This window comes from Aedes albopictus, chromosome 1, assembly GCF_035046485.1.
Source record: "Aedes albopictus strain Foshan chromosome 1, AalbF5, whole genome shotgun sequence".
Classification (NCBI taxonomy): Eukaryota; Metazoa; Arthropoda; class Insecta; order Diptera; family Culicidae; genus Aedes; species Aedes albopictus.
Genome location: NC_085136.1, coordinates 192,285,257 through 192,303,059, shown reverse-complemented (window position 1 = coordinate 192,303,059; position 17,803 = coordinate 192,285,257). Strand labels below are relative to the sequence as shown.

At 44.5% G+C, this 17,803-nt stretch overlaps 1 protein-coding gene across 2 annotated transcripts; it reads right to left on the bottom strand.

The window, feature by feature from the left end:
• Window positions 1-25: 25 nt before the first annotated feature.
• Window positions 26-5,270, bottom strand: LOC134285406 (uncharacterized protein K02A2.6-like). Of its 2 annotated transcripts, none has more exons than XM_062846052.1 (2): window positions 3,223-5,270; window positions 26-3,156 (listed from the first exon to the last, which is right to left on the bottom strand). In XM_062846052.1, exons 1-2 carry the CDS (start codon window positions 4,331-4,333, stop codon window positions 227-229), a joined length of 4,041 nt encoding a protein of 1,346 aa, XP_062702036.1. In that variant the 5' UTR covers window positions 4,334-5,270; the 3' UTR covers window positions 26-226. The 2 variants fall into 2 exon arrangements, with proteins under 2 accessions (XP_062702036.1, XP_062702035.1); XM_062846051.1 differs by having other exon boundaries at window positions 26-4,343; window positions 4,400-5,270.
• Window positions 5,271-17,803: the final 12,533 nt, after the last annotated feature.

The following is a 17,803-nucleotide window of genomic DNA, read 5'->3' as shown; positions in this document are numbered from 1 at the left end:
TTATACAGGGTGTTAGGTTTGTGATAATTGTGAATTATTTATAATAAATTACTCGAAACAAGACTCAGATTTATCCGTTTATTGTTCGTGACTCCGAACCTGCTTTTGTACTCTCACTCTTCCCAGTGGTTGTTATTCTCCTCGAATCGACTCAAATTCAGCCCAGTGGCTGAACACTCTAACCGCCTACCACATCTCCCCTTCCATATAAAAATGCAAAGTTACATTACAGCACAAAATCCCTGTATCTATCCGGAACTCGACGAAGACGGCGTTCTCTATCAGAAAATTCCCGACCCAGCACCGCTGTGTCTTGTTCCTGCTGCTCCTCTAAATCAAACCCTTTAAACCCCATCTTATCTTCATCCGAATCCGATTCCACCAACGGTTGTTCAATCTTATCCTGATCCTCTGCCACTCCATCGCTAACGTCGCCCACCTTTTTGACATGGCTTACATTCCGATCAAACACCTTGCCAGTTTCGTGATCCTCGATTGTTACACGTGCTCCGGATCGATTCACCACTTTGAACTTCGTTGGATTGAACTTGGTAGTCAGCTTGTTTCCTGGAACTAGATTTTCCATCAAAACAGTATCACCTATCTGCACGGACGATTCCTTAGCCCTTCGCCTTACGTCCTCACTCTGTTTCTGTCGTGATTTCAAAGCTTGATCCCGATCTCTGTAGTCAGTATTAACAGGCGCCGTTTCGATGTCCCCCAGCGATGGAAGTTTCGATCGTATGGTCCTGCCAAAGCACAGTTCCGTTGGTGTCTTTCCCGTGGAGGAATGTGGCGTTGTGTAGTACATGACAAGGTAGTCTTGTAAGTCCTGCTTCCAGTCACGCTCCAATGCGTGGCTGATTTGTAGCCGTTTCAATAGCGATCGGTTCTGGCGTTCGACCAAACCGTTCTCTTGGGGCCAATAAGGTGTTGAATGGTTGAGTGTTATTCCGTGGATAGTGCAATACTGTTCGAACTCCCGCCCGATAAACTGCTTGGCGTTGTCCAATGTTATCGTACGAGGATAACCGAGGCGAGTAAAAATTTTATCGAGCCGGTTAACTGTTTCCTTCGCCGTTATTTTTACCATTATTTCAACCTCCTTGTAACGGCTGAAATAATCTATAATCACCAGCAAGTACTCGTTAGAAGGCAAGGGTCCCATAAAATCTATGGCCACGTCCACCCATGGTTTAGTCGGCATAGCTCTACGAGTCATTGGAACCGGTTTGCTAGGAAGCCCAACAAGGCGGCATCCGTCACATGTCTTTACGCAACTTGTTACTTCCCCATCCATTTTTGGCCACCACACTCTGTCTCTCAGTCGACGCTTCATTAGAGACTCACCTGGATGGCCTTCATGGGCGAGTTCCAACATCCTCTTTCGCAACTGTTCCGGTACTACAAGCTTGTTTCCGCGGACCAGCAAGTCTTCCACTAGTCCAAGTTCGTCCCGAAATGGTTCAAAATCCTTTATTTCCTTCCGGTTCCAAACGCCTGTTTGTAATGCTTCTACTACCAATTGTAATTGTCCATCCATTCTTGCGGCATCCTCTATTTCTCCTACGTCTACCGCGGCCGATTCCGTTATCGCTAGAATGAGAAATTTGTTGTCCTTTTCGAACTCCTCTGCATCATCTTCAACAACCATCCTGGATAATGGATCCGCAATGTTGTTTGACCCCTTCCGGTACTTGACCTCGAATGTGAAAGATTGCAGCCGTAAGACCCAGCGCTCAATTCGAGCGCACGGCCTCGAAGTAGGAGCGAAAATAGCTTCAAGCGGTTTGTGGTCGGTCTCCAGCTCAAATTTACGGCCTAACAAGTACACAGAAAGCCGCTCCACAGCCCACACAATAGCCAGAGCCTCTCGCTCGGTCTGGCAATATCGCTTCTCAGTAGGCGTAAGGCTTTTACTAACGTAGCAAATCACGTGGGGATCATCATCGCTACCGCTTTCAAATTGAAGCAATACCGCTCCGAGAGCTACCGGAGAAGCATCAGTCACAACCCTGGTGCGCAATGAATTGTCGAAAAAGTGCAAGGTCTGAATGTTGGTGATCATCAGCTTCAGCTGCTCGAAAGCTTTCTGATGACGCTCTTGCCAAACAAAATGTTTGCCCGACTGTATCAACTCACGCAAAGGTGCGGTTGCGGTTGCCAAATCTGGTAAAAATCGACCAACATACGTCACCAGTCCTAAGAAACTTCGCGTTTCTTCCGCAGTTGTCGGTGCCCGAAACTTTTCCAATGCTTCAATCTTACCTGCTGTCGGTCGAATTCCGTCTTCTGAGATCACATGCCCCAGGAAGTCGAGTTCTTTTGCCTTGAAAATGCACTTCGCGTGGTTTAGCAAAATTCCCCTCTCCTTCAGTGTCGTCAGAACTCGTTGTAAAGCTTGATCGTGTTCTTCATCCGTTTTTCCAAAGATGATTATGTCATCGATATAGTTGATTGTGTTTTCACATTCCGCCAGAATTTGTTCAAGGACTTTTTGAAACATCTCGGGCGCACAACTAATGCCAAACATCAGTCTCTTGAACCGAAAGAGCCCCTTGTGGCAAATGAAGGTTGTAATATATCGGCTGTCCTCTTCTAGTTCCACTTGATAGTATGATTCCTTAATATCAAGTCTACTAAAGAACTTTGCAGTCTTAAGGCGTGGTAGGAAATCCTCAATAGTCGGCATCATGTGGTGCTCCCGTCGTATAGCTTGATTTGCTCGGCGCATATCAACGCATAGGCGGAGATCGCCGTTATCTTTAACAATCGTTACTAACGGCGACACCCACTCGCTGGCCTCCGAAACTGGTTCAATGATATCCGACTTCAGTAAAGTTGATAGCTTGTCTTCAATGCGTCCAAGTAGTGCAATGGGAGGACGTCTTACGTGTTGGACCACAGGAGTAACGGTTTTGTCGATGGGAATCCTCAGCTTAACACCTTTGATCTTCGGAAAGGGTCTTTTCTCATCTGAAACGTTATTCACCATCGATATCCCGCTAGGTAAACCCATAGACAACACTCCCAGCTTTGTAGCAGTTAAACGACCAAGTAGCGGCTGCGATCCACCTTTCACGATATAGAAGGTATCGTTCCTTTCCACTCTGCTGCTTACGCCTTCAACGGAAACGATTGCATCGAACATTCCGTCTAAGGAAAGCAAAATGAAACTAGTAAATAATTTACTGTGCGTATATAAATTTTGGTAATACAAACCTACAACCAAAGGCTTCGAATCTCGGCCATATGCACGAAAGGTTTGATCCACTTCTGTTGTGAATTTTTCAACTTCGACTCCGTGGGTTTTCATGCGTTCCCATGTTTGGTCGTCCAAAATGTTCTTCGCACTTCCTGAGTCAATCATCATTTGAATGAGGACGCCTCCTACATTCACCCAGATGAATTCCTCACCATTGCCGATACTGAATATAAAGCTGGTCGTCGCGGGGTTTTCTTTCTCGTCATCGTGTACCCTGGAAACGTTTTGAGGTCTCGGTTTCTTTCCTTTCCATTCTACCGGATTATCCGCCTTCCGTTTTTGTGAAAAAAGGGTCGTCCTACACCGTTTCGCAAAATGACCGATTTTGCTGCATTTGTTGCATTTCTGATTCCGAGCTGGGCACTTTGGGTCATTCCCGTAATGATTTTTACGTCCACACCTGAAACATTCGCCCGTTGGGTTTTTCGATGGCCCTTGAATCTTGCACACTTCACTGCTACTACCGCCCCAGTATGTAGAAGGACGGTCAGTGTTAGGTGCACCTCGCATCTGAGATGATTGGTATTTCACAGCTTCATATGAACTAACCATTCGAGCCACCTCATCCAGCGTTAATGTTTCCTTCTGTAATAATTTTTCTTTCAGCTCCGAGGGTGCGAACAATATTACTTTGTCTATCACGGCAATATTGCGGCTTTCTTCCGAAGTACTTCCAAAGTCACATTTACGGGCCACTTCCAGGGAACGCCACAGAAACTTTTCCATTGATTCGTCATCCATTGGTTTGAGAGTCCAATAAGAATTTCTTTCGAAAGCCGCGTGATGCTTAGGCGAAAAGTATTCGTCGAGCTTCTCAATGGCCGTTTTGTATGGATCGATTGCATTATGCTCATCTTCCTCTACATCAGCTCCAGGCAACGAGGAGAAAACGTCCTGTACATCCGGCCCCGCTCTAGCAAGAAATATATTCTTCAGGCGCGTTTTATCCTTCTCCCCGTTGGCGGCGGCTATGTAGCCAAAATTCCTTTTGTACTTCTGCCATTCATCTCGAATCACGTTGTTCGGCAGCGATCGAAACTTAAACTGGGGTATGTCCCATTTATCCATGGTTAGCAACCTAAAGACAATTTAAAATGTCACTCTTACAGGTGTTAAGTATAGTGAATTAATTACCTTGACACGTCTGGTATCACCAGGTATTACCCCATCTGTTGTTGCTCTTCACAACGTGTTTGTGTCCTTCCGGACGTGATTCGGTCTCCTTTGACTTGCTTCGGTCTCTAAGACCTGGTGCGGTCTTCGCGGACCTGGCGGATTCCTGCCTCGAGCGGTGTCGTCTGACCTGCTACGGTCTTTCTTGACCTGCTACGGTTTCTCCTGACTTGCTACGGTCCTTCCTGTCCTGATACGGTCTTTCCTGACCTGCTACGGTCTCGCCCGACCTGCTACGGTCTCGCCCGACCTGCTACGGTCTCGCCCGACCTGCTACGGTCTTGCCCGACCTGCTACGGTCTTGCCTGACCTGCTGTGGTTGTTCCTGAACCGCTACGGTCCCTTCGATTGGCTACGGTCTTTTTGACCTACCACTCTATTTGTTTTCCGGTCTTCGCTGACCTCTGTCGAGCAATGCCCCGACGATAGCTAAATGAAAACAATGAAAAAGCAACGTTATGAATGATTGTTTACGCAAGCGGACTTGCAGTCCGAAAAAAAAAATCACGCCAATGTTTATTTTTCAAACGTCCATTTTGTTTTCTGGTTTGCAAGTGGCAAACAAATTTTGTTTTCCCGTAAATCAGTCTGTTGTCTATTCATTCCTATTTTTCCTTACCTGAGACGATTCCAATTAATATCCTCAGTCGCCAGATGTGATAATTGTGAATTATTTATAATAAATTACTCGAAACAAGACTCAGATTTATCCGTTTATTGTTCGTGACTCCGAACCTGCTTTTGTACTCTCACTCTTCCCAGTGGTTGTTATTCTCCTCGAATCGACTCAAATTCAGCCCAGTGGCTGAACACTCTAACCGCCTACCACAAGGTTCATGAGTGCAAACTTTTTGAAGGGTAATAGAGGACCATAAATGGTGAAAAAAATTGTTCTACGCTTATGGTCAAATCTCAACCGTTACGTAGTTATTGAACTTCCCATGTTTTTGACTCTCATAGCCTCAACTGGCTTTAACTTGAAAATGGTCAAACTTATCGCAGTTTTTTAACCCTTATTCGAAAGATTATTGAAATTTCTATCAAATGGCATCTTTGAATCGATTGGTTTAGTTAATTAACTAAGTTTTCTAGAACAAAATAGCTAAAAATAGTGTGTTTTAATTTGTTTTTGTCACTTATCTTTGAAACATGCGTAATAAATTCAAATTCTTTGTTTGGCAAAGTTGTGGCCCCTGTTCAACTCTACAATTCGTTCTTTGACACCAAACTTCTAGCTCTTATCGTTTTCTTGCAATTTCGATTTAAATGTGCGGCACAGTGAGCAAAAACGTGCTTACCTTGACAGTTGCAAATTTTTGACCTGAAATGCGATGTTTAAATCAAAATTGCAAGAAAACGATAAGAGATAGACGTTTGATGTCAAAGAACGAATTGTAGAGTAGAACAGGAGCCACAACTTTGCCAAAGAAAGAATTTGAATTTATTACGCATGTTTCAAAGATAATTGAGAAAAATAAATTAAAACACGCTATTTTGAGCTAGTTTGCTCTAGAAAACTTAGTTATTTAACTAAACCAATCGATTCAAAGATGCCATTTGATAGAAATTTCAATAATCTTTCGAATAAGGGTAAAAAAACTGCGATAAGTCTGACCATTTTCAAGTTATAGCCAGTTAAGGCAATGAGAGTAAAAACATGGAAAGCTCAATAACTACGTAACGGTTGAGATTTGACCATATGCGTAGAACAATTTTTTTCACCATTTATGGTCCTCTATCACCCTTTAAAAAGTTTGCACTCAGGAACCTAACACCATAGACTAATTTCAAGACCTCGATGTACCATAGAAAACGATCAAATTTTCGGTGACCAGTCCGGTACCCAATAAATTTTCATAACCGTGTATTTTTTTCCGTGTAAATTGCCTTTTGTGTAAATTTTATTTAGCGTGTTACACTGATCTGACAGCTCTGACAGTAAGGGACTAAACATAAATTACGTAAAGTGAGTACCGAGGATTGTTCACAATCTGCGAACTTGACTGCGGAAAAAATTGCGACCATGACGCCGCTGCTAACACCCTGTATATAGAGCGTTCTTAGAGTCTTACAGTCGGACAAGTTTTGCCTTTCTCGTACACTAAGTGTACTGGAAAGGCTATATGTTTGTAGTGAACAGCACTTTGAAACGATAAGTTTAAGAACCATTTTGCTAACGATTGTTAGACTCGAATAATGCCTTTTTATGAAATGAAATAAATAGACATGGCGAGCTGGGACTCGCTCTCTTATTGTCTCAACCATCAACCATACATCATCTTATTTCCTCATAACTTTAAAGTCATCTAGAAAGAAATCTCCTGATACCCAAACATAAAAACTGGCGACAAGGATGTAAATTGGATTGCGTGTTTAACTCGGCTTTGAAAAGTTATTGTAAATTACAAGTGAAAAGTAGTGTAAAAAATTTATGAAGTAAACGTGTTGATTGTGTTCCGGACATAACTACTTGACGGAGTGGGATTCCACTAATTATAAATATTAAATTGTATACAATTTAGGCCTAGCGATCAACGGATAGTGTGACGAGTACGACAGACAGTTTTTTTTTGTGGCGGCGGTAAGAAAGCTTGCAACAGCAGCCGACCGGTGATGCTGCCTATTGTGTATTAATTTGTTTTCATCGAGAGACGGGGTTTGGTCTGTGGCATGAATGTGCCGAGCAATTATGTGAGTTATTCGATAGGATGTTTCGTGCGGTACATATAAATAAGTAAAAAGTGCGATTTTAACGGTAGACTACTATATTTGTCCGACTGCTTAATTTTCTAATGACTATATTTAAAGGAAACTACTTCGACCAACGATTAAAAGTGATTTGTTTTTTTTTTCTGTAAAGGTCTACGCTTAGAGGAACCTACTGTAGCTCATTGGCTGATAGAGGTAGATCGTTTTTGGAAGATCGAGGTGCGAGAATGGACACCAGTAAGGGCATTCAACTAATACCGATGTGGCTGAGTCAGCAGCAGTGCCCGTTTTCAACGATGCGCCTAAACAGCTCGCGCATAGGATTGAGGAAATGGCCAACAGGAACGTACCCCATTGCATATGACGACCAGGCAATAAAGGAGCCATGGTGGAATAATTTGCGGAGAACCAAATGGGCTTCGAGAAATGGATTTCGTTATTTATTGAATGAAAATATGTACAAGTCTAAATGTGAAAATTTGTTTTCAGTTGTGAATGTGAAATGCTCGAGTTTCAAGTTTCCTAGTTCAATGGTTTTTATTTGTGTGTTTAAGTCGAGGTTTAAGTGAAGTTATTATGTGCATATGTTTGATCAATGTCAATTCAAAAATACTCAGCATTGTAGATTATTTCAACTTCTCAAGAGGGAAGAACTGTAGTGAACAGCACTTTGAAACGATAAGTTTAAGAACCATTTTGCTAACGATTGTTAGACTCGAATAATGCCTTTTTATGAAATGAAATAAATAGACATGGCGAGCTGGGACTCGCTCTCTTATTGTCTCAACCATCAACCATACATCATCTTATTTCCTCATAACTTTAAAGTCATCTAGAAAGAAATCTCCTGATACCCAAACATAAAAATGTTCACTTCAAAAATGACTTTTTGATAGGAGGCCCGGAGATTCGAGTCACATATACCAATCAACTCAGCTCGACGAATTGAGGTGATGTCTGTGTGTGTGTATGCGTGTGTGTATGTGTGTGTGTATGTGTACAAACGAACTCACGTCACTTTTCGGCAGTAAATCTCAACCGATTTTAATGACCGACGGTTCATTCGACGCGGAATCTGGTCCCATTGTTTGCTATTGAAAATGGTTCGGATCGGTCCAGCCGTTCCGGAATTATGGCCATTTAGGCGTTCCGGATCGGTACCCCAGGAAGGGGCTAGATATGAAAATGCAACAAACCCACGCATGCGACACATTAAACCACGGCATTTTCGATAATATGATGAACGGTAAGCAAGAAAATAGTCTCAGACCATATCTGAACCGGTAATGTTACGGAACCGGTTCCGAAGGTCCCACCAGAAGTGGCCAAATATAAAAGTGAACCAAACCCATACATGCGTCTCATCAAATCGCAGCTTTTTCAATAACCTGATGAATGGTTAACAGGAAAATAGTCTCAGATCATATCTGAACCGGTTCCGGGCGTCCCGCCGGAAGTGGACAAATATAAAAATGATACAAACCCATGCAAGCGACACGTCAAATCGCGCCCTTTGCGATAACCTGATGAACGGTTAGCAAGAAAATGGTCTCAGATCACATAAGAAACTACCGGTGTTCCAAAACCGGTTCTGGAGGTCCCGCCGGAAGCGGCCAAATATAACAGTGAAGCAAACCCAGGCATGCGACACATCAAGTCGCGGATTTTTCAATAACTTGATGAATGATAAGCAAGAAAATAGTCTCAGACAACCTAAGATTCTACCGGTAGTGTTCCGGAACCGGTTCCGTATGTCCCGCCAGATCAACCCCTCCGTAACTTGACAGATGAGCTCAGTTTCGCGTACCTACTTGCAAATCGCAGATGTCGCTACTGTTCGTAAACAACGGGTTCATCCTTCACTGACGCAACAATTTTTGTCCATGCGAAAACATCTTTTTGTTTCGTGGTGAGTGGAAGCCAACAAGAGGCTAGCGTTTCGTATCAAAAGGACGTATTCAACAGAAGCGCAAAAACTAATGTTCATTAAATTGAAATTATTTTGATTTTTCTATTTTATTTGTTGTAAGAATTGTAATAAAAGCACATGTTTGAACGGTCTTCCATATTAATTGGTGACTGCGCATGCTAGACCAAACTCGAAAAAACATCAACAATGATTATTTTTAACTTCCATTTTGGCTTTGCCACCAGATATGTAGCTGTAAAATATTAGCATAAGTAACCTTATTTATTACTAACTGGTGCTTAATAACCGCACTAGAAGAAAACATGAGTTTCTTATCAATTTTATGAATGCCGACTGTTTTGCCTTTACCCGTTTTATATATATATATAATTTTCGCTTCTAGTAAAAAAAATTCATCATGCCGCACTTAATTTGTATTTATCTACCACAAAAAAGCGGAAACAACAAATTAAGGTTTCTGTTTAATGTTTTAATATTTTTTGTGCGGTTTATTATTGTCGGTTTTCGTCCTTTTCAAAAGTAGCGCTTGCCGCTTTGAATCTGACAGTACCACCCGGACCAAAATTTTTAGGTACGCTGACGTTGTTCGGCAGCTGTCAAGTAGCTCCCGGGTTGCGCCAGATGTGGCCAAATATAAAAGTGAACCGAACCCATGCATGCGACACTTCAAATCGCGGCTCCTTAGGCGATTTGATGAATGGTTAGTAAAAAATAGTTTTAGACCATATTTGAGACAACCGGTGGTTTTCCGGAACCGGTTCCGGGTTCCCTCCGGAAGTGGCCAAATATTTTTTTTTGTCTTTATTAACGAGATTTTTAACTCGAAGCTAGTTCATCTCGGGACCCTTCCCTTCCCTTCCGAAGGAAGAACCTACGTTTTGTGAATATGTCGGGAGTGGGATTCGATCCCAGGCCCTTGGCATGATAGTCTTGTGTTCTAACCATCAAACCAGGCCCGCTCCACCGCCAAATATTTAAGTGAACCAAACACATGCATGCGATACATCAAATCGCGGTTCCTTAGGTAACCTGATGAACGGTTAGCAAGAAAATAGTTTCAGACCATATTTGGGACAACCGATGGTGTTCCGAAACCAGTTCCGAGTGTTCCGCTGGAAGTGGCCAAACACAAAAGCAAACTAAACCCATGCATGCGACACGTCAAATCGCGGATTTTCCGATAACCTGATGAACGGTAAGCAAGAAAATAGTCTCAGACCACATAAGAAACTACCGGTAGTATTCCAAAACTAGCGTTGGGTGCTTCGTCGGAATTCAAAAGTGAGAAAAATTAAAGCAAGCGATAGATATCTTGACAAAACTAAGACGATCTCATCCAATCATACAATTTCAGATTCCTGAGGTGTAATAATGCAGAAGGATGGGTCAACGTTGTATGGGAAAATTAAAATTTAATCGTAATAACTCCGAACAAACTTTTTCAATTCTCTTTCGCGTCTAAAATGACCGCGTAAAAATTTTGTGCGACTTGTTGCTCCCTCACGCACTGTAATGTGGTTGAAAGTTGAATGGGATTCAGTATGAAAAAAATCAGTTACTTGCATGTTTTTGTCAAATTTTACATGCATCTTGTAGCCAATGATAATAAAATATAGCGTGTGTAGAAGTGTGTAGAAAATACTTTGTCGAAAATCGTTAAGGTATCTGTGTTTGTGAAAAAGTTGTATCGTCTTGGTGTTGATCGGCCTCCAGTGATAGTGAAGGAGGTCAAGCTGTCAACTGAGAGGTCTTTCATTATACAAAGTTTTCATTTTTTTCGGAGCGGACCTGGGGTGATGGTTAGAACACTTGACTATCACGCCGAGGACCTGGAATCGAATCCCACTCCCGACAAACTCACAAAAAAAATGTGAGTTGTTCCTTCGGAAAGGAAGTAAAGCGTGGGTCCCGAGATGAACTAGCCTAGGGTTAAAAATCTCCTTAATACAAATAAATAAAAAAAACCCGGATTGATCCACCTAGTGGTGATAGTGCCTTTCTCGTCGAATATGTACTCATGACGTTTCCGTTGACGTGAGCTGAAATGTTCCTGAATCATGAGAATACTTTACTTAGAATTTTATCAGAGCCATCATTGAATTGACTTTAAACTTATTGATGGCACATATTCCGACGTTATGTTCAACGTATAGGCAAAGCTGAAAAATATCAGACCTCTCAGTTGACAGCTTGACCTCCTTCACTATCACTGGAGGCCGATCAACACCAAGACGATACAACTTTTTCACAAACACAGATAGGGTAAGAAATCAAGCTTTGAACTAGTCAAATTGTAATCTTAATTTGAACCATTTCAAAATTCATTAAATAGACGTACTTTTCAGGCAAATATTGTCCCAAAAAAAATGTTAAACATCTTTCCGTAATATAACCTGATAACATGGACTTTAAAAGCATTGAAAAAAGCGTTTTTGTCATGGAAAACAGGCAATTGAAAAATCACTGTGATTTCACCCATTTCTCCCCAGAGAAAGCACATTTTCGGTGCACTCGTACAGCTCATGCATTGTATCACACGCAATATGTGAACACGTCAAATGAAAGCTTATTTATCGTAGAATCGACCAACCGAATAATATTCCGCATTATTTGTCATAAAATTATCAAATTTAAGTGATTCTTACTTGGAGAATGTTATCTTAAGTTGAACCATTTGTAATCTAAATTTGAACTAGTAAACGGGGGTGAGCTTCTAGTATTGGCCTGTAGATTGCGCTAGTGGTTGCTTTGTTTACTCTTGGGGGATGGAAAAATCCAAATTTAGTTACCAAATTCCTAAAGAATTTCAAACATTCTGAGTTGAGATTCCACTGCTTAATCAAAAATAGGTATGGGAATTAGCAGATTTATGTGATTTTCCATTGTTTAGCATGGAATTGGCTGTTTTGTGAGTTGCTCGAGCTGCTGCCGCCAGTAGTTCAAATTAAGATTAAAATTGGTTCAAATTATGATTACGATGGTTCAAATTAAGATTAAAATCATTGTTGGTGAAAAATCAAATATTTCAATGAAATTCGGTGCAAATACAAACTTTTTACCATTTAACAGAAAGTTTATACCCGTGGCTTTCTTGTACATACGATTTTGCCGATGTAAATTATTTCCATGTGGGAGAAAAAATCACTTAAAATTTGCACTGCTTCAGAAAGCCTCAATTTGGTTCAAATTTTGATTACCTACCCTACCTTAACGATTTTCGACAAAGTATTTTCTACACACTTCTACACACGCTATATTTTATTATCATTGGCTACAAGATGCATGTAAAATTTGACAAAAACATGCAAGTAACTGATTTTTTTCATACTGAATCCCATTCAACTTTCAACCACATTACAGTGCGTGAGGGAGCAACAAGTCGCACAAAATTTTTACGCGGTCATTTTAGACGCGAAAGAGAATTGAAAAAGTTTGTTCGGAGTTATTACGATTAAATTTTAATTTTCCCATACAACGTTGACCCATCCTTCTGCATTATTACACCTCAGGAATCTGAAATTGTGTGATTGGATGAGATCGTCTTAGTTTTGTCAAGATATCTATCGCTTGCTTTAATTTTTCTCACTTTTGAATTCCGACGAAGCACCCAACGCTAGTTTTGGAATACTACCGGTAGTTTCTTATGTGGTCTGAGACTATTTTCTTGCTAACCGTTCATCAGGTTATCGGAAAATCCGCGATTTGACGTGTCGCATGCATGGGTTTAGTTTGCTTTTGTGTTTGGCCACTTCCAGCGGAACACTCGGAACTGGTTTCGGAACACCATCGGTTGTCCCAAATATGGTCTGAAACTATTTTCTTGCTAACCGTTCATCAGGTTACCTAAGGAACCGCGATTTGATGTATCGCATGCATGTGTTTGGTTCACTTAAATATTTGGCGGTGGAGCGGGCCTGGTTTGATGGTTAGAACACAAGACTATCATGCCAAGGGCCTGGGATCGAATCCCACTCCCGACATATTCACAAAACGTAGGTTCTTCCTTCGGAAGGAAAGGGAAGGGTCCCGAGATGAACTAGCTTCGAGTTAAAAATCTCGTTAATAAAGACAAAAAAAAAATTTGGCCACTTCCGGAGGGAACCCGGAACCGGTTCCGGAAAACCACCGGTTGTCTCAAATATGGTCTAAAACTATTTTTTACTAACCATTCATCAAATCGCCTAAGGAGCCGCGATTTGAAGTGTCGCATGCATGGGTTCGGTTCACTTTTATATTTGGCCACATCTGGCGGGACATACGGAACCGGTTCCGGAACACTACCGGTAGAATCTTAGGTTGTCTGAGACTATTTTCTTGCTTATCATTCATAAAGTTATTGAAAAATCCGCGACTTGATGTGTCGCATGCCTGGGTTTGCTTCACTGTTATATTTGGCCGCTTCCGGCGGGACCTCCAGAACCGGTTTTGGAACACCGGTAGTTTCTTATGTGATCTGAGACCATTTTCTTGCTAACCGTTCATCAGGTTATCGCAAAGGGCGCGATTTGACGTGTCGCTTGCATGGGTTTGTATCATTTTTATATTTGTCCACTTCCGGCGGGACGCCCGGAACCGGTTCAGGAACACTGCCGGTTCAGATATGATCTGAGACTATTTTCCTGTTAACCATTCATCAGGTTATTGAAAAAGCTGCGATTTGATGAGACGCATGTATGGGTTTGGTTCACTTTTATATTTGGCCACTTCTGGTGGGACCTTCGGAACCGGTTCCGGAACATTACCGGTTCAGATATGGTCTGAGACTATTTTCTTGCTTACCGTTCATCATATTATCGAAAATGCCGTGGTTTGATGTGTCGCATGCGTGGGTTTGTTGCATTTTCATATCTAGCCCCTTCCTGGAGTACCGATCCGGAACGCCTAAATGGCCATAATTCCGGAACGGCTGGACCGATCCGAACCATTTTCAATAGCAAACAATGGGACCAGATTCCGCGTCGAATGAACCGTCGGTCATTAAAATCGGTTGAGATTTACTGCCGAAAAGTGACGTGAGTTCGTTTGTACACATACACACACACATACACAAACACATACACACACACAGACATCATGGGGCAGCAGGGACGGATGTCCTGGGGCCTGACGCACCCCCCCGCTTGCGAGTCAGCCGCGTAGTTGCCGGCTAAGAATAGGACTACTAACCCCAATTCAAGGTGTCAAGCGACCCGTGCCGAGGAATGAGTGATCGAGGGGGTGAAAAAGATGCTCGATCTTTAACGGAGCCTGTGGGGCACCTGGGCACCCCCCACAGTAAGCTGTTTCTTACCGAGTTAATGCAGAGCTCTGGCGTGGTGGACATTATTTCTCGTGCGACTCGTGGGAATCAAATATGAGTAAACAAAATTCTAAAACTAGTGCAACAGGTAGTAGTGGTGCGATCAACCCCTTCGCAAGAAGCGGGTTGATGAGGTCTCCGACAAGGAGAAGCGAGGAGTCAGGTGCTGGAAGCTGCTTACGCAGCTCAAGCGTGGGAGCTCCTGTCCACTCCACGGCAAGCCAGCCGGCGGAGGTTATGGACGGAGCGTGGTTGCTGAGGGCCATCAGCCAAGTAGCAGGAAAAGGACGGCCCGCATTGGAGGTAGCTGAGCAGCAGCTTGGAAAAATTATTGACTTCGCGACAACTAAGTCGAATATAAGTAAGGACCTGAAAACGGCCTTGCTTCGGCTTAGAGCGTCAGTCGATGAGGCCAAGCAGGAGCACGCGGTCGCGGTGCTGGCTGTGGCAGCGGCGGAACCCGCAAAGGAGAAAGCGTCTAAGTTTACGCAAACGGAGGCCTTCTCTTTCGCGGGTAGTCCGAAGAGTGTGGAAGCGAATGCTCGTGACAAACGTGACAAGCATTCGCAGAAGCGGGCGAGGCAGCCGTCAGGTGAGGAGCTGTCTGGCGGTGCCCGCAAGGCCAGGCGCATAATAACCCCGAAAGCCGGTGGTTATGCCGGAAAGTCGGACCCCAGCCAGGGTTCCCGGAAAACTGGGAAGGGTGGGCCTGAAAAGGCCGGCCCGTCCCGGATTGATGGGAACAAGGGGTTGCGACCAATGGTGGGCCCTCAGCAGCCACAGAGCAGGGCGGTCCAAGGAGAAGACCCTCCTTGGACAAAGGTAGAGCGGAAGAAGAAGAAGAAGGTGAATCCGCAGGTAGAAGTGAAGGACGCCAAGCCAAGGCGTAGGAAGGCAGGTGCCAGGCGCGAAAAAGGTGACGCTATCGTCATCAAGACCGAACAGTCGAAATACTCGGACGTCTTGAAGGCGATGAGGTGCGACGCCAAGCTCGAGGGTCTTGGAGCCGACGTACGCAGTATCAGACGTACTCGTACGGGCGAAATGATCCTGGAGCTTAAGCGCCAGAAGGATCACAAGGGCGCCGCCTACAAGAGGCTGGCAGAAGAGGTCCTTGGAGATGGAGTGGAGGTGAGGGCTCTTACGCATGAGGCGACTCTGAAGGTCAAAGACCTAGACGAGATCACCGAAGCGGAAGAGCTCGTCACGGCACTGCGGCAACAGTGCGATGTTCAGGTGGCCGCCACAGCCGTCAGGCTGCGGAAGGGGCCAGCAGGGACACAGATAGCTCTGGTTCAGCTACCTGTGGCGGATGTTAAAAAATCCGTTAAAGTAGGGAGTATTAAGGTGGGCTGGTGTGTTTGTCACCTGACATTCCACGAGCCACCTGAGGTTTGCTTCAGGTGTCTGGAACCAGGACACAAGTCGTGGGACTGCAAAGGCCCCGACAGGCGCAAACTGTGTAGGCGATGCGGCGCTGAAGGTCATAAGGCCCAAAGCTGCACGAGTCCGCCCATCTGCATGATCTGTACCGGGAAAACCTCGAAAAACAGACATGCGATGGGTGGTCCAGGGTGCCCGGCCTTTAAGAAAGCCGCAGTGAGCAACAAATCACAGTGCAGGTAACGCAGCTGAACCTGAACCACTGTGATGCGGCTCAGCAACTGCTTTGTCAGGCGGTTTCTGAGTGGGAGACGGATATCGCCATCATTTCGGACCCATACCGAGTACCCGCCGGCAACGGCAACTGGGCCTCGGATGGGACCAGGAAAATGGCGGCGATATGGACGACGGGTAAATACCCCGTGCAGGAGTTGGTGTCTACTACCTATGAAGGCTTCGTGGTCGCCAAAGTAAACGGGGTCTTCTTCTGTAGCTGTTATGCGCCTCCGCGGTGGCCGATCGAGCGGTTCACGCAAATGCTGGACCGCTTAACGACCGTGCTAACAGGGCGAAGGCCGGTGGTAATAGCGGGTGACTTTAATGCCTGGGCTGTGGAATGGGGAAGCCGTTTCACGAACCAGCGGGGTCAGATCCTGCTAGAAACACTGGCCATCTTAGATGTCGACTTGGCTAACGTCGGTACCAAGAGTACCTATAGTCGAAATGGAGCGGAGTCAATTATTGACGTGACCTTTTGTAGTCCTGGCCTAACAAGTAGTTCGAACTGGAGAGTAGATGATGGCTACACTCACAGCGACCACCTGGCGGTTCGCTACAGTATCGACTACAACAACAGCAGACAGCGGATAGAAGAAGAGGCGGCTAGGCCAAGGCCAAGCCCTCGTAGGTGGAAGACATCATACTTCGACGAAGAGGTATTTAGGGAAGCGCTCCGCCGTGAGCGAAACTTACTCGGTTTAGACGGCGACGAGCTGGTAGCGGTGCTCTCACGTGCGTGTGATGCGACCATGCCTACACTGCAAATTTTGTTTGCTGGTATTCAGCAAATTTTGCTGATTTTTTTTGTGCTGATTTCATTCAGTAATATGAATTTACTGATTATCAGCAATTATTTTTCAACTTGCTGAACCATCCAGCAATTTTGACAGTTGATCAGCAACGTTGTGCTGAAGTTCAGCAAAAATTTTGCTGAAATTCAGCAATTTATTTTGCTGATTTTTTTTGTGCTGAAAGCGTTTCGAAAAATTTGGTGTGTAGGAGAGTCCACCCTAGAAATGGGAGGCCACCGGCTTACTGGTGGACCGACGCGATTGCGGACCTGCGCCGCGCCTGCCTACGGGCTAGGCGGCGGATGCAGCGAGCACGATCAGAGGAAGAGCGAAACGAACGGCGGGTGGTGTTCGCCGCTGCAAAAGCCGCGCTCAAGACCGAGATAAGAGCAAGCAAGAAGGCCTGCTTTGAGGGTCTCTGTCAGAGTGCCAATACGACCCCGTGGGGTGATGCCTACAGGATCGTTATGGCCAAGACGAGAGGTGTGATGGCTCCTACAGAGCAATCTCCAGAGATGTTGGAGGGGATCATTGGAGGACTTTTTCCGCGTCATGATCCTAGTCCTTGGCCTCCTTTCGTAGGACAGCCGGGGACTGGGGCTGGCGATGAGGAAAGGGTCACCGATGTGGAACTTGCGGGGATAGCTAAGTCCCTTAGCGTAGGTAAGGCCCCAGGTCCGGACGGAGTTCCGAACCTGGCCTTAAAAGTAGCTATTGCAGAAGCTCCCGAGATGTTCAGGTCTGCTATGCAGAAATGCCTGGACGAGGGAGTTTTCCCAGAAGCTTGGAAGAGGCAGAGCCTGGTACTATTGCCAAAGGCGGGGAAACCACCCGGAGACCCGTCGGCATATAGACCAATATGCTTGATTGACACGGCGGGGAAGGTGCTCGAAAAGATCATCCTCAATCGAATGTTGAAGTTCACTGAGGGCGTAAATGGTCTCTCGAGCAACCAGTATGGCTTCCGGAAGGGG

Excerpts from the sequence above, each read along its gene's own strand:
- LOC134285406 (XM_062846051.1), bottom strand. The coding sequence starts at position 4,333 with ATGGATAAATGGGACATACCCCAGTTTAAGTTTCGATCGCTGCCGAAC.